This window comes from Zophobas morio, unplaced genomic scaffold (genome assembly GCF_036711695.1).
Source record: "Zophobas morio isolate AGI-343-1 ecotype UQ-CSIRO unplaced genomic scaffold, CSIRO_AGI_Zmor_V1 ptg000030l, whole genome shotgun sequence".
NCBI lineage: Eukaryota > Metazoa > Arthropoda > Insecta > Coleoptera > Tenebrionidae > Zophobas > Zophobas morio.
In genome coordinates, this window is record NW_026972135.1 from 10763928 (window position 1) to 10781114 (window position 17187).

At 35.9% G+C, this 17187-nt stretch overlaps 1 protein-coding gene across 1 annotated transcript; it reads right to left on the reverse strand.

Annotated features, from left to right (window-relative positions):
- Positions 1–7291: 7291 nt before the first annotated feature.
- On the reverse strand, positions 7292–9625 carry LOC135138905 (piggyBac transposable element-derived protein 3-like). Its single transcript, XM_064068933.1, has 2 exons — positions 9385–9625; positions 7292–9156 (listed from the first exon to the last, which is right to left on the reverse strand). Exon 2 carries the CDS (start codon positions 9149–9151, stop codon positions 7406–7408), a length of 1746 nt encoding a protein of 581 aa, XP_063925003.1. The 5' UTR covers positions 9152–9156; positions 9385–9625; the 3' UTR covers positions 7292–7405.
- Between the last annotated feature and the right edge of the window lie 7562 nt (positions 9626–17187).

Consider the following 17187-nt stretch of genomic DNA (forward strand, 5'->3'; position numbering starts at 1 on the left):
CTTTTTTGACCCCACGATAGTAGTTGAGGGTTAAATAAACAAATTGAAACAGTGAGAAATACTGGTGAGCTGATTTTGCGGGAACGTCAGACGTGAGTAATCAACCAGCACGGCAAGTATATAGATAGAATCAAATATCATCGTCAACATTCAAGTCAAAACTGACTTTGCAAATTTGTTCAATACTTTTTCAATAATTTAAAATCGCCCAGGCAAATTTTTCTTCCCAGTCCCGGGCTCCTACTTCTTCCGTGGAACACGCGCCCGGACAGAACCATGAGGAAAGAGTACTTTTGTCCCTAGAGAGGAGACGACATGTTCCCTCCAACTTTCTATAGCCACTAGATTACATATAGTACCGACATCGAGTCACTAACTGGTCCCACTAGTGCTGCCAACTTAAAATCCAGACGAAAAATGGCGCCTCTTTTAAATTAAAAATTGTGTAAAATTAAAATTTGACACATACAACGGGAAAATTTTTTTCGTAGTATATGAATCTCTCCAAGAAAATGGAACAAAAAAAAAGTATATGTATCTCCTAGTATTTTTATTCATAGACTTTGAACTGTACACTATTGTTCTGTTATTTTGGTTATGTTTTTTTACATAAAAATACACCCTACTTCTTATATATAATTTCACAATATTTTCAATTATGTTATTGCCGCAGGTACAAAACATTGTTTTTTCTAAACTGTCTAGTACAATACTGCATATTTGATCATTTTTATCGAACGATTCGTGTGATCAGCTCCGTTTTTCAAATCAATTAATCTCCTCTCCTTCATTTCTGTTCACAATTTTGGCCAAATTTCCAAATGGGGTGAATTTTCTTAAAGCGTTTGTGATCCGAAACTTGAATATTAGAACTGTTTCGGGGGTCAAACAAATCATCAATTTTTTGAACAAATTCTGCAGTGTAGATGGACAAAATTAATAGACGCTACTACTTTTAACTTCTTCATCTTTGTTAACATGTCATCAGAAATTATGTTTTTCGCGACTTGATTTTTTAAATGACTCAAAATTCCAGAATTAACCCCTGTCTCAAACTGAATATTAGACAATAAACCATTTAGCAACTGAAAGTAGATTTGCAAAAATTTATATACACGTGGACTTTTTTTTTACAAAGCCAATGCCAAAGCTTTGTCTTGATCTGTCCACCTGCGTGCATGAGATTTTTGTGAAGAGTTACAAATCTGAGAATTAATAAAATCTTTATTGACTGAATTTAAATGTTCATCAATGAAATTAACTTTACCAGAATCATATAACGTTTGCAAAGTTTTAACTTTATCTCTTACCTTTTCCAAAACTTTAGTCAATTTACACATTTTAGATTTTAAGTTACGATTAATTTCATACATTTTTGCTTTTCTAGGAGTTAATTCTTTGACTGAGACACCAATTTTGGACGATATGCCAGACTTGTTTGAATTTTCGGTCAAAAAATCGAATTTGTTAAGATTGACGGGGATTTCATTATGAAGACAAATCATATTATAATGGTCTTGAGAATCCTTATCTAAATCACAATCAGTTGTGGCACCACAATAATCATGTTCGTAAAAAATATTTACAAATTGATTATTCTGAGGATTTCCACAATAATTATGATCCAGAATAAAATTATCAAAAGCAGAATATTCTATAACTTCATTACTGATTGCACTGTCTTGTAAATCACAGAAATGTGAAGGACATTTATAATACAATAAATACAAATTGCAGAGTGGCTTGTTCCATTAATTGATTTATTGATCATTTTTGATCGCTTGCCAACATTTTTTTTAATGACTTTCCATTTCGTTTTTCTTTTTCTCATTACGTTTTAGCTTTTTTTCTTCTTTCAGCTTTTCTATGTTGATCAACTGTAATCACTGGACGCAATTTCAACAATCTGTCATAACTTTAATTATTTTTGAGAGTCAATTTGTTGGAATCTAAAGATTTACGAATTGCTTCAAAACGTTTTTGACTTATCGAAAAATCACAAATTTACCCGTGTGTCCATGATATCCCACACATGTTCGATTGGTGACAAATGTGGTGAACGAGTAGGCCGGGGGAGAACTTCAACATTATGTTGTTGAAAGTATTCCGTTGTGATTCTTGCCGTATGTGGGTGTGCATTGTCTTGCAGAAATAGGTGTCGATGTAACCCTCTCATGTAAGGAACTGCAATCTGCTCCAGTTGCATTCAAATTTCCCTGAATGAAAACTAGAGGGGACTAAAAAGCAATCGCCTCGATATCTCGGTCAGCCGAATTGTGTTGACAATGTGTCTTAGACTTATAAGTGTATTTATTGCTTGGGAATAAGGTGACTATATGTTTAGTCTCGTCGCTATTAAGATTTAAAGGAGATACTGTAAAGGTTTTTTCTTCGGGATCAACCGTACACATCCTTACACAACTAAAGCTTTTGCTATAGTAAGGTGTTTCACGCAGTGGTTCTTTCCTAAGGCTGACGTTTTTATCCCAGTACGTAGGGAAGGTTGTTTAGAGGAATATTTGACTTTGGGTAGTTTGCACTTTCTTCGTCCAAATGCAAGTTTTATGCTTGTTCTTCAAAATAAATCCTTTATTGCCTAACAGGAGAAACCCTACTAATAGGACAAAATTAAAGCTTAAATTAAGTACATTCTTTACACTGTATGTAATAAAATAATATAAACATTAGAACAAAAACAAGATCATTATAACTATATGTCTAATCAAAGTACTATTCAAATTAACTAAATTTTCTCAAAAATTTTATCGATATATGTATGTATATATTGTTGGCATTCCGACATTTTTTTTCTGTAGAGGACACAGAATTATCAATTGTTTCGCTAGGAGTATACTATCCTCAAACGTATTTGGCGTTTATGACTTCACACCAATTTGGCTTTAAAACCTCTGCAACATTTCAGAGCAAAATTAAATTGCAAAATGTTATCTTATATTTTTGACTTTTTTTTCCAAAAATATCGACGTTTCGGGTAATAACTGAACGCGGAATGATAAACTACAAGTGCAGGACCATGTTATTTTATATAATTTAAAACCAATTTACTATGTACAATTTTAAAGTGACGTCATCACATCATTGGTAGGGATGATTAGACAAACTTCGGTTTGCGTTTTACCATCTACACGGATTACAATACTTCCCGAGCATAAGCGTAAGTAAAAAGATCGCGACCTTAAGATAAAAACGCTTATCAGTAGTGCAAATCTTGGATTTTATCCACAAACTAAAGTCGTATTACGTTAGCTATCACACTTTGATCAAACCCGATAAAATTCCATGGAACGTCTCGTTGATTCAGACGAAGGAAGTTTGCACTCATCGAAATTACCCATCATGCAATTTAAAAATAAAATTTGACTTACGTTTTTTCTTCTTCAGTTTCTCCCGCTGTTGGTCTTCCTTCTGGAAAATCGACAAGAGGCGATCTTTTGGAAGACTCTTCTTTGGCAACACGTTTAAGGGCAGCCATGGCGGAACAGACTAAAAAGTATTTTCGAAAAAGCCTTATATAGACAATTTTTGCCTCTGGTAGGGGTGGTGACCACCCTGTCATTGGTCTTAGGGGGAGGGGTTATTTTCAGATTCATTTTCATTTCTAGAATAAACAAAATTTAAAGACCTTGTTGTTGTAGGTGTTCGGTCCAGCCAGGTAGACCGAAGGAGAAGGGGTGCAGTAGACTCCACCCTCTCACCCACCACCTCCACTTGTAAATAAATGTATACTATCCTCAAACGTATTTGGCGTTTATGACTTCACACCAATTTGACTCCCATTATAATTCAATAGGCCGTCACAACCGGATGTCTTAAACCCGCTCACTGATACCTACCTGAAAAGACCTTTTCTGGTAAAAGCACAGGGCAGGACTGAGTTTTGCATTTACCGACAACTGCGCCTTTCGAGTTTTTTATTTTAAGTAAAAACAAAGTAACTTTGTACTCAATCATTTTTTATTACAGCACAACTATTTACTTATTAACTACTACTACTAAATTTTAGATTTTTCGATTTGGAAACTTTCGATTTTTCGACTACACAGTTTTTGATATTTCGGTTTTCCACTTTTCCGATTTTAAAAAATTTTCGATCTTTCAATTTTTCGCTTTCTCTATTTATCGATTTTTTTTAGTTTTGAATTTTCAGTTTTTTAATTTTTAACTTTTGGATTTTTCGATTTGGGGTATTTCTGTTTTTCGATATTTTTCGACTTCTCGAATTTTCAATTTGTGGATTTCTCGACATCAAATACTGGGAAATCGAAATATGAAGGTCGAGAAATCGAAAACTCATGAAGTCGAAAACTCGAGAAGTCAAAAATCGAGAAGTCAATTTCAATTTTTCAATCGAAATATTGAAAAATCCCGAAACTGAAATATCAAAAAACTGAAAAATGAAAGAAAAACTGAATAAAGGAAAAACAGAAAAACTCCGAAACTGAAACATCCAAAAGCTGAGACTCTAAAATATTGAAAAACTGGGAAATCGAAAAATTAAAAATTGAAGGATGAAGTACTGGAAAATTGAAACAGTCGAAAGTCAAGGAATCAATCAAAAAATCGAAAAATTGAAATATTTAAAAATCGTAAAATTGAAGAGGCGAAAAACTGAAAAAACGTCAAACTGAAACATCGGAAAATTGAAAAATTAATGAATTGTGAAATCGAAAAATTGAATAGTAAATAATCTGAAAAATATCAAAACTGAAATTTCGAAAAATTAAAAAATTAAAGAAAAACTGAAGAATGTAAAAACTGAAAAATCTCAAAACTGAAATATCCAAAAACTGAGAAATTAAAAAATTGAAAAATTGAGAAATCGACAACTTAAAAAATTGAAAAATTGAAGAATCGAAATATTTAAAAATCGTTGAGTCGAAGAGGACAAAAATTCGAAAAACGTAAAATTGAAACATTGGATAATTGAGAAATCCAAAAACTGAATGACAAATAAGCTGAAATTTCGAAAAATTGAACACTGAAAAGAAAACACTGAAAAATCCAGTGAAATATCCAAAAACCGCGAATTTAAAAAATTGAAAAATTGAGAAATCGAAAAATCAAAAAGGTGAAAAACTGAAAAATCGAAACAGTCGTAAGTCAAGAAGTGGGAAAATCAATACATCGATTACTTGAAAAATTTGTAAAAAATTGAGTTTATAAAAATCAAAAATTGAAAAACCAAACTATTTGAAAATCGTAAAATAGAAAGAGTGAAAAGCTTAAACAACGTAAAACTGAAACGTCGGAAAATTGAGAAATCGAAAAACTGAAAATGGAGAAATTGAAAAATTGAGAAACTATAAAATACAACAATCCGTTTAGGATGTGTATCAGATCACGGAAGATAACTTATAGATCAAACAAGTTCTCAGGCGACGAATTAGTCATTAATTTTTTTGAGACACCACACACTATATAAGCAAATCAAAAAAATATTAATGCAGTGATAGATAAATCACAAGTACAGACTCATCATATTTTTGACATTTTTTATAGTATTTATTCGGCAAAATTTTGAGCTGACGTGATCAATTTTTTGGAAATAACAAGTAAATATATTTTGATTAAAAAATCATTAGGTACGCTTTTCATAGCTTTAAAACCTCTGCAACATTTCAGAGCAAAATTAAATTGCAAAATGTTATCTTATATTTTTGACTTTTTTTTCCAAAAATATCGACGTTTCGGGTAATAACTGAACGCGGAATGATAAACTACAAGTGCAGGACCATGTTATTTTATATAATTTAAAACCAATTTACTATGTACAATTTTAAAGTAACGTCATCACATCATTGGTAGGGATGATTAGACAAACTTCGGTTTGCGTTTTACCATCTACACGGATTACAATACTTCCCGAGCATAAGCGTAAGTAAAAAGATCGCGACCTTAAGATAAAAACGCTTATCAGTAGTGCAAATCTTGGATTTTATCCACAAACTAAAGTCGTATTACGTTAGCTATCACACTTTGATCAAACCCGATAAAATTCCATGGAACGTCTCGTTGATTCAGACGAAGGAAGTTTGCACTCATCGAAATTACCCATCATGCAATTTAAAAATAAAATTTGACTTACGTTTTTTCTTCTTCAGTTTCTCCCGCTGTTGGTCTTCCTTCTGGAAAATCGACAAGAGGCGATCTTTTGAAGACTCTTCTTTGGCAACACGTTTAAGGGCAGCCATGGCGGAACAGACTAAAAAGTATTTTCGAAAAAGCCTTATATAGACAATTTTTGCCTCTGGTAGGGGTGGTGACCACCCTGTCATTGGTCTTAGGGGGAGGGGTTATTTTCAGATTCATTTTCATTTCTAGAATAAACAAAATTTAAAGACCTTGTTGTTGTAGGTGTTCGGTCCAGCCAGGTAGACCGAAGGAGAAGGGGTGCAGTAGACTCCACCCTCTCACCCACCACCTCCACTTGTAAATAAATGTATACTATCCTCAAACGTATTTGGCGTTTATGACTTCACACCAATTGGACTCCCATTATAATTCAATAGGCCGTCACAACCGGATGTCTTAAACCCGCTCACTGATACCTACCTGAAAAGACCTTTTCTGGTAAAAGCACAGGGCAGGACTGAGTTTTGCATTTACCGACAACTGCGCCTTTCGAGTTTTTTATTTTAAGTAAAAACAAAGTAACTTTGTACTCAATCATTTTTTATTACAGCACAACTATTTACTTATTAACTACTACTGCTTATTTATTGATCGAAATAGTCACTGTCATCATCACTCGACTCTTCTAAATTAATAATTAACGGTGTTATCAACCGTGCCCTGTACTGGTCTTCTTCTTTTGTGGAATGTCGTACACAATTGGCCCACATTTCGGCAGTTATTTTAGAAGGTTCTTCCCTAATTATGTCAATTGTTGCACTACTAAATTTTGGTGCCGTATTATTCCTTCATATATTATTTTTCATTTGCGACCAGATTAGTTCGATGGGGTTAAATATACAATGGTACGGCGGAAGTCTAATCACCCTAAATCCACGATCTCGCGCCATTGCATCTATTTTATATTGTTTCTCAAATTTTCGAGTGTGTAACACTTCTAATAATTGTGTCAAATTCGCTCCGAAGCCAGGTAGGTACAAGCATTAAGGATTATATTGTTTGAGAAGTATTTCTTGGAAGTGGTTAACGACTTAAATTCGGTCCCTTATTATTTTCGGAAATTCCGTTATTTAACCTCTTAAGGTCCACTTATACTAGAATCTTATTTAAAAAATTCATTCCATGAAAAAAGTGGCCAGAGGCAGTTAGTAAACAAATTGTAGTTTTCAAAATATTTATTTTCTGCTTTAGAAAACAACAAAACAATATGTTCCTTTGCAGGAACACTGGTCATATAGACATAATTATGCAATCAAATATGAAATTCAGCGAAGCAGTTTCTAGTCTTAGTAATACATAGATGTACCTTACACTTTACACAATAGAAATAAGTTTTTAGTCCACACAATGGTCTCTTGCACCGTTGCCTTTCTTTGTTATAAGAAGGAAAGTGGGCCACCTTGTCTGTACGCACGTCAAACTGAGGTATAGGTTTTGTTGCTCCCCTTCTCTTTTTCTCTTCATAATTCTTTTCAGTACTTCCGCTTGGTCTTCCTCTTTTTCTTGTATTTTCATCCTTTCCCACTCGGCAAAGAGCTTCGGCTACTTCAGCACGAAATCCCAAAGAATCTAGAATATCTTTTTTGTCCATGTTACTCTTCTGCATATCAGTCTTGTATTTTAACCATGCGCTAACTAGAGCCAAGTCGATTAAATGAAAAAACAGTTTGAGATACCATTTTCGACTTCTTAGGCTTATCCTGTAGTAGGATATGAGTCCATCAAGAAGGTCAACCCCACCCATAAAGTTATTATATAGCTTTATCATATTGGGACGGGTCACCTCAACTCTTCTTTTGCCTTTTCTGTCAAAGCGTTCAACAATATCGACAGGCTGGCTTCCGCAAAATGTACTAAGGAGACAAACGCTCTTGTTGTCGAACCATTTCAGAGTATGAATATCAACACTGTTGACTGTTGTCTTATATTCCTCATAAGTGCCTCTACCTTTTTTTTTCAAAACGTTGTCGCTGCTGAATTGTAAACCAGGAAGTCTGTTGCATCTTACGGTCCCCAAACTATAAATCCCATCTTCTTGAAGAGAGGTAAGCAGCTTTACAGAGGTAAACCAATTGTCGAAGAAGAGTAAATAATTTTTGTGTTGTGGTATCACAGATGCCAAGCGTAGTACAATATTTCCACTAGCTCCTATATCCTCCTTTCCCGGTGTTGGCAATATTTTTCCTGTGTAAATTTCAAAATTGTGAACCAAACCACTGCTATCGCACAATACGAATATTTTGTAACCCCATTTGTTGGGTTTTTTGGGATTATACTGCTTTAGTGCAGATCTTCCTTTGTACGGCACTATTTGTTCATCTACGCAAAGCATCTGTGGTTTGACTTGATTTTTAAATTTTTCTGTCAATGCATCTATTATGGGTCTAAGCTTGAATAGCTTATCACGGTTTGGATCATTTCTATCCGTGGGAAGGTCATCGTTGTTGTTGAAATGTAAATTCTTTTTTATATCTTCCCATCTCTTTCTGGACATACAGTCAGCAACTTGGGCTACTCTGCAAGCTGACTTCCAGTAAAGTCTATGTCGCGGTAAATGGAAAATTGACATGTATATAACAGTTCCAATAAAAATTTCTAATTCAGAACGTGTTAGATTCAGGGGCTTGTTTACGTCATTTTGAATAGCATATAAATTGCTTTGTTCCACTATGAGATAAAGCAATTCGTTCGAAAAAAATTGCTGATAATAATGAATTGGGCGTCCAATTTCGGACTCCTCGGTTTCCTCCGCAACGAAAGGTGGCAATGGCAATTCTTCATCATTATTATTGAGTTTAGTCCACTTGTATGTGGGTTTTCCTCTTACATTCGTAGCTGTAGCCACATGATCTACAGGTTGATTATCTTCATCTGATTCGGAACTACTAATTGAATCGTCACTGTCAGAAGAAGAGGAATCCCTTGAATTTTGTACAACAAACTCATCATCTGAGTCTCCAAGATTATCGTCCTCACTATCGCTTGGTATGTAGGCCATTTTTACTGTAAAAACCCAACAATATTGCTATTAGTTCATATGTACCAAAAGTCCACTGTTCCATTTCAGGAACAATCTAATTTTCATCTAAATGACCAATGTTCCATATGAGGAACTAACAGAATTTTGGGCTCCTACAGACTAATTGTATATTTACAATAACTAGGAAGGTACAGGCATATCTTCTAAAGTCTAACAATAGCCTAAATAATTTTAGTTTGATCGGTACTTACCCAAAAATTAAAAAATTACGATCACAAATAACTCAACACCACACAACGTGCTCCGTCTGCAAAGGTATGACTGAACTTATTCTAGTTTCACTCTAGATGGCGTTTGCTGTTACTTATCAATGTTTATTCATTGGTATATATTAGGAACAACGGTCAGTTAAAGAACTGGCGGAATGATTGCTCTTTTCTAATTGTTTTTGGTCTGAGTTAGGTATGTTCCTGATTCGGAACACAGGACCTTAAGAGGTTAAGTGTATTAAAAGTATGTTTGAGACGTTATCCTGTTACTTTTCAACTTGAGTTTGCTTTGAAAGCATTTAAAACAGTACACGTGTGTCAATATGTCGAAGATAACTCAAATTAATTTATAGATTAAATCTTTTCCTGAATTTATTCTTCAAGAAGGCACTGTGTTTTGTAGCTTCTGCTACAAACCGCATTTCTACTTACAAATATATGTTTTTGGGATCACCGGCAAAATTTTTTGCTACAATATTTCGAAAAGTATTTAAAAATAAATTGTTACAAAAATACTAATTAAATGGCCTATTATTATTTTTTTTTATTTACTTGTCACTATTTAATGTAAGACAATAATTTTTAAAAATTTTAACAAACAAAATTACTCTGAGTCCGGTCCTTCGCGTCTCGACCGTCCCTGGCACGTGGCATGGTTTACATTTACTAACTTTTATGAAGGGTCGGCTGTAAAGTACTTTAAACGTCAAAGCCATAAACGCCAAATATCTTTGAGGATAGTATACCAGCGTAGGTCATTGGGGTGCACGTTCCTGAACAACACAATGTTGAGCAGACCCGCAAACTTGTGCGATTATGTTCGTTCAAGTTGCACGTGTGTAAAAAAATATGTAATTCTCTCCGGTTTTAACTGTGTTCGAATGGGATTTGGGTGACCAGAAGGTTAACTTTGGAATACTCTGAAGCAATCGCAGGTGGGAGGTCTTCATGGAAAAACATACACACTTGTAAACTGTGCCTTTATTCTTCAACCCTTCAAGCATGCGATAAGTGTCCATTTAAAACTAGACGTAAAGTCTATTTAAAAATCCACATAAATAGAATCCACTTAGATGAACAGGATGTTGAATGGCACAAGTGCCAAAATGTCCATGTCCGTTCAAGTTCGACCTCGGACGTAGATTTAACTGTGGCAACCGGTATTTGGCCCAGTCCTAGCGCTGAGATAGACCAACCGGCTTTTGCCGCACGTATTTCGTCCTGTGATATTGGTGGAAGGTCCGCACTGGTTTCGTGTTTTTTTTTTTTTGAGTGAACGGTTGTTATGGAAGGGACACACTTGGATCCCGTATCAGTTTTCATAGATTTTTTTATTTCTGGAATCTTAATTTTGGATCTCCTTCCATATTCCAATTCTTTATCATGAAGAAAGCAGCTTTGTTGGTGCATTCTTCATCATTTTAAGAAAAACATCCATTTGAAGTGACGAATTTTTTTGTCCCTGTATGCTGATCAGTGTTGGACCTCCTTGACATTTTTCGTCGTTGGGGGAACACCGTTCCACACCATTCGGATCCCGCCTGGCAAAAGCCTCATTAAATCTCCCTGTCTCCGAATGCGGTAGCATCAGCGACCGCGCGATACTTTGCCATCCCAAGAAGAAGTCCACTATGCTAACACCCCGGCTTGGATCGAACTGGTTGGACGCTCACACATCCAGAAACGCTCCAAGAACTTCTCCCGAAACCACCCCTCAAAGGTATCCCGGTTTTGTTAATGTCATACCACGACTCTACACCTCGCCTAAAACATTGACGAACTTCATCGAGCTTACTAGAACTTCTCGTAAGTAAAACCCCTCAAAATACTCCAAAAATTTGTTTGGCTTTTCGGGTGCCGGGGTCTCCTCCGGTTGCCGACGCTGAAGATAGGCAATCATGGGTGCACATTTGTTTTGAATTGTGCGTTTCTTTCAATAAACGTTTATTAGCCCCGGCGTTTCTTTCACATCCTTGGGGCGGAACGGAATACACACAAAAAACATGAAATTCATCGACAATGTTTTCGGCCAACGATAAATCCCCGATGACCAATACAATACGGGTAACCATTTATTAAAATTTCCATATTTGCTTCATCTGTTTCCTACTAGTATTAACTACTGTAGTCCATGTCTTACCTTCAACCACTTTCTCCAAAATATCCAATCAATTTTCAGTGGTGTTTCATCTTTTATTACGTTCATCATATTTGATAAATTTGTGTAAACTTTCTATTGCCATATTAGTGTTGATTCCAGAGTTGATTCGAACACAATAGGCCCACGATTTTATTCTCTCTTGACTCTGAAAATGTTGTTTTTAAACAATTTAAAAATTCTATTTCATTCGCTTCTGTTAATTTTTTCATATAATTTTCAATCAGCGTTGCAAATGGGGTTTCATTAGTCTCCCTCAGAATTTTCCCGTATCAGTTTTCATAGATTTTCTTATTTCTGGTTTCTTAATTCTTTAATACATGCCATGAAGACAACAGCTTTCTTGGTGTATTCTTCATCACTTTAACACATGAATATGTGGAAACATCTCTGACATAAAATAAGTTGGTTCTATATCTTCATCTAATCTATTTTTCATTGCATTTGAAAATACTTCATATATTAGCTGATCTCTCCTATTTGAAACTGTTAAGGTGATATAATGTAAGTGTAATTATTTGTAATTTTAGTTCCTTTTTATCAACACCCCTTTTAAGAGTGGAATTAAGTGCTTCTGCTGTATTATTGATAATTCCACTTATAGGAGTATATTTATTAAACTGAAATTTTACACAGGTGTGCTTGTGACATCAAAATATATATTTTCGTAAAGAGTACAACAACCAGCTACACTCCATGAAGGACATGTCCTGATGAAATCTCTCGCCTTCTTCGTCACTCACAGCGCCTAAATTTGCATGAAAGAAATGCAGATGAGAGTCCCGCATGTGTATTCTTAAGGACATATTAGACCCCAAAGTTTTATATGACATGATAAGTTCATTTATTAAGTCTGCGGAATTTCTCTTTTATTTTTTCGTATTGTGTCTACATAGGACACCTTATTTTTCCCAGATCTTTTATTAATTTCATACTAGTGAACCAATTGTCTGCAGTGATATTTCAACCGGATCCAAAAATAAATTTAGCAAGCCGCATTACTACGAAATCCGAAGAGTTTGATTGGTGAAAAGGCCCTTCCTGTTGTCCACAGAATATCTCAATATTAGCGGTGTAATACAATTTGGAATCATATAAGTAAAATATTTTTATTCCACATTTGTTTGGTTTCGAAGGAATATATTGCCTCGAAATTTTGGCAACATTTCATCGATCGCTACATTTTGGCCCATATGATAATGTTTTTGGCAGTTTTTGGCAAAAACAGTAAAGAGTTCTCTTACTGGTGCTAATTTATCCACTTTACGTCGCATTTCCCTGGTATTTCTGTCGTCGAATCTTAGACACCTTACCAAAAATCGAAAGCGTTTTTCCGACATTGTCATCCGGAAAATGCGTATTTCCAAACCGTCAGTTCTTCCATTTCATCATCATCATTATATTCATGATTAGTGTCTGAATCCACCGATCGCGTTTCGACTCGATCATCTGAATCTGATTCATCAGATTCACCAAAATCTTCGTCTAAAATATTGATTCGTCCTCTTCAAACATCAGACGATGTAATTCGTCAAGCTCTTCTCCTCAAATTAGTTTGTATATGATTCTGTTTTTAGTGCTACGTCCTTCTTAAAATCACTTGAAATTCTGCCTATAGAACTTAAAATTACTCCCTTTCAAACTAATGAATTAAAGGTCTCAATGCAACATCTTCGCAAAGGAACACCCAAGTCCATTTGATAAACCATTTCACTAAACTTACTGAGATTAGCATTGCAGCTGTCGAATGATGGTCAGTCTAAAATGGTAGAATTGTGTACAACCAGCTATTTACTGTTAATACGGTGTTTTGTTTTATTCTAGATCCATACGCTAGAATGGGAAATCTCGTTTCAACACCCCAAATATTCTTTTAATTACATAGTTGTAATGTGAGCTTCATTATCGACTTGCTCCGCTTGTGATTGGGGATTTAAAAGTGGTGCCAAAAAATTATGACGCACAGGGTAACCACTGTCACCTATGTATCGAAAGCTTTCCGGACATCTAGAGATATGACGTGTTAGCCCTTACCTTTCAGCGTACGAAACCGTAGGCATTCGTTCAGTATCATGGCATTCGCTAGAGTGCTGTCACTCGTCGTTAAACCCCTCTGAGACGAGCTCATCGAGACCAATTTCGAAAGACGGCGCGAACACTATGCAGAAGGCGTTGTACTGCTGAGCCGATGGTAATCGGGCGCTAGTTGGCCAGGTAGTTCAAATCTCACTCCGTTGGTACCAGCGTAGTTCGAAGGGCCTTCCATGAAGTGGGTTGCACGTTCCTGAACAACACACTGTTGAACAGAACCGCAAGTTCGACCTCGGACGTAGATCTAACTGTGGCAACCGATATTTGGTCCAGCTCGGGCGCTGATTAAAGTTATCGACTGGCTTTTGCCGAACATATTTCGTCCTGTGTTATTGGTTTCACGTTTTTTTTTTTTTTGAGTGAACGGTTCTCCATCGCTAGGAGAGGACGATTCGAAAATGCCGCCGTAGTTCTCTTGTTATATCACTAAAATGAACCTCTTCTACATCACTCAACACAATACTGGCAGATATAAAAGCACTACAAAGATCTTCATAAAATGTTTCTTTAGATGTTCCAGCCAAATTTTGCTAATGTCTTTCATTATTCACGTGCTTTTGCAGACTGTGCAAGGGGCCTTGTTTTGCTACTTCCCGCACACAAATTTTCTTGGACAAAACTATATATGTTTGTTATCGAGATGAACATTTTTATAACTCACAAATCACCAATATAAATCCACTACTTCACTAGTAAACACACAAAGGTTAAGTAGTAAACACAGGTAGTAAACAAGTTGAACCTCTCTATTGACATTTGATATTTTTGGCGAGGCATACTTCGAGTGAGGTGATCGATTTGCTCCTGAGGTATGGCATTCCAAGCTAGGCAGTGAACGTAGATGCCGACCCATAGAATGCCATACATGTTTAATAGGGTTTAAGTCCGGTGAACGGGCCGGCCATGGTAACGGAACTCTGTTACCTATACGATGACGCTGTAAGAACGCGCGAGAATGCACTGCTACATGTGGTCGTGCATTATCTTGCTGAAAAACGGCATTAGCAAGTGTTTCTATGAATGGCAATAAAACGGAGTCCAGTATTTCTTTCACGTAACGCTGATCATTCTTTCTCGATAGCTGTATTACACCAATTAGGCCAGCCACTACGTTCTTGTTTTATTTTGAAAAAGTTATTAATATACTCTGAAAATAAACCACCTGTTTTGGTGTTGCGATCATACTGTACAGTAAACCGTCGGTCTTTAGACTGGTGATGGCAATTTTCTTGATTTTCTTTTTCAACACATGCGCGAGAGAGCGTAGAGAAGTACCACCTCACGTCCAATACCAGCATTAATTATATCTATAGTATGTATTAGTATTGGGTTCCCACAGTAACCATTTTATAGCGATAGTCGAGTGATTATCACTTATCCTGTAACCAGCGCGAGGCATTTATGACTTTCGACTCTCGTTTTAAAAAGTTACGTGTATAAACCAAATTACATGCATATGCAATAATTATACATTCCAAGAGTGGATCGACATTGTTCACTGTAACAAAATACTCTCAAGATTTCCACATCAGCTTTGCAATATTTAATCAACTCATATTTCATTTGAAAATTATAACAATTAACGATTTGTTCTTCATAGAACTTTTGAAAAGCAGCTTTTCCCAGCTTCCTTCATAGAATTCGTATCATAAAATTTTATTGCGGGCATACACATATTCCTGATTTTCTGATGTGTTAAAGTAATGTGGAAAGTATGCTTTGGGTGACTGTATATTAAAAGCTTTTACGCAGTGAACCCTGCCGCGATAAAACATCTACGGTTCTTCACATTTGTTTGGAACTCTTAACTCTTCGAGAGCCACATCTAGAAGCAACACGTTGACGTCCAGATCGGGCAACTGCCGGGCCCCGAAATTAATGTGCTTGGGCAGGTACGCCATCTTCTCCCTGACGATGAGCCTCTCCTTGACGGTAAACGTACTGTTTCTGGTCCTCCATCATTCAAGTCTAATACGTTTAAAAAATATATATATATACATATATATGTAGAACAGGGTAAGGGTTTTCTGCCTTACCTGGCTTATAAAACACGCACGAAATTATTAATAATAATAGTAGTTATATAGTGGGCTTCTAGGCCAGGTCAAATCAGGTCAAACTGGCCCAGCAGCCCCACTACTTTTTATCGACCGGTCGTTGACCCCGTCATCGTGTTGTCTTCGGTTAACCTCGGTCGGATTCGGGTATTGTCGTGGAGGTCATCCAAACGGTACATCAAAACTTTCTTCTGGAACGGATGCAAAGATCTGCACAAAAAATCACTTCTGTCCACATCGGTTTGGTTACAGGAGCCATTTAAAATTTTTTTGAGGTCGTTTTGTTAAATATAAGTTTTTAACATTCACACTTCTCACACTAATTTTATTTATTTCTTCTTCCATATCCTGAAATTGTTTCTGTTCATTAACCCTTTCGCTCACGAATTAAAATCCTTTAAGCTAAAAATCTGAAATTTTCCAGAACGTGAATATGATTTTTTTTATAATTTTTGATATTAATTTTACATTTTCAAAATGCACATTTTGGACACTACGAGATGTCCTCATGTGGGGACATCGTGAGCTAATGGAGTAAAAACTTTAGATACATTTTTTGAAAAATACTGCCAAACGACAAAAAGCTTAAATATTTTATTCATCAATTAGTTATGGTATTTTACAAAATAATTTTTATCTTTTGTACAACAAAGATGTATGTTGCGTTTGGCACATCTGATTCGCGACTTGCCCTTGCAACCAGGAAATTTGCACCTAGAGGCATTCTTTTGTTCGTTGTGCATAGGCCAATGATGAAAACCATCAAGCCGCGCTTCTTTGACAGGGCGACTTTCCAACACTGTACCCTTGCGGCTCTTCGGAGTTGATGGTCCAGTCTGTGATTCAGCATTGGACCACGGACGGACTCTTTTTCTTGAGGGAGTTTTCATAGTTTTCAACAGAACCTCTGCCACATAAGCTCTAAAATGCAAAAGATCTAGAATTTTTGTCTTCTCTACCCCTAAAGCTTTACCTTTTTTTTGATATTCTAGCCAAGCGTTGGCACACGATAAATCAGTTGCATCTGCAAACATTTTTAGAGTCCACTTCTTGTCAAATTCTATATATTGTTATAAGATAATCTAACTTATCTACACCTCCCATGTGCGCATTTTAGTTTCTGATAACATCGGGCCGTGGAACTTGAATGTAACCGCCTATGTTTTGTTATGTTAATTCGAGAGTGCTGACTCGCGTCTTTACTGATTACGTCATACCGCTGGTTTCTAATGATAACTCGACAGTTTATGAGCAAAGTCTCATTCTGATCGTTGCAAATCATGTCTTCCATTTTCTCAAAATTTAAAACTTTCCTGTTTTTATAATTTAACGTAATCCTCTTAATCGTGCAAACGCTCTTGTGCGTTTCGTCTTTGTTTGACCAAAGTTTATAAGAAGAGTTTTTCGGTCCACCGCTGACAAGCTCGCTTATGAAATTGCCCTCACCGTGCTCGGTTTGTTAATTATTTACATAGGTAC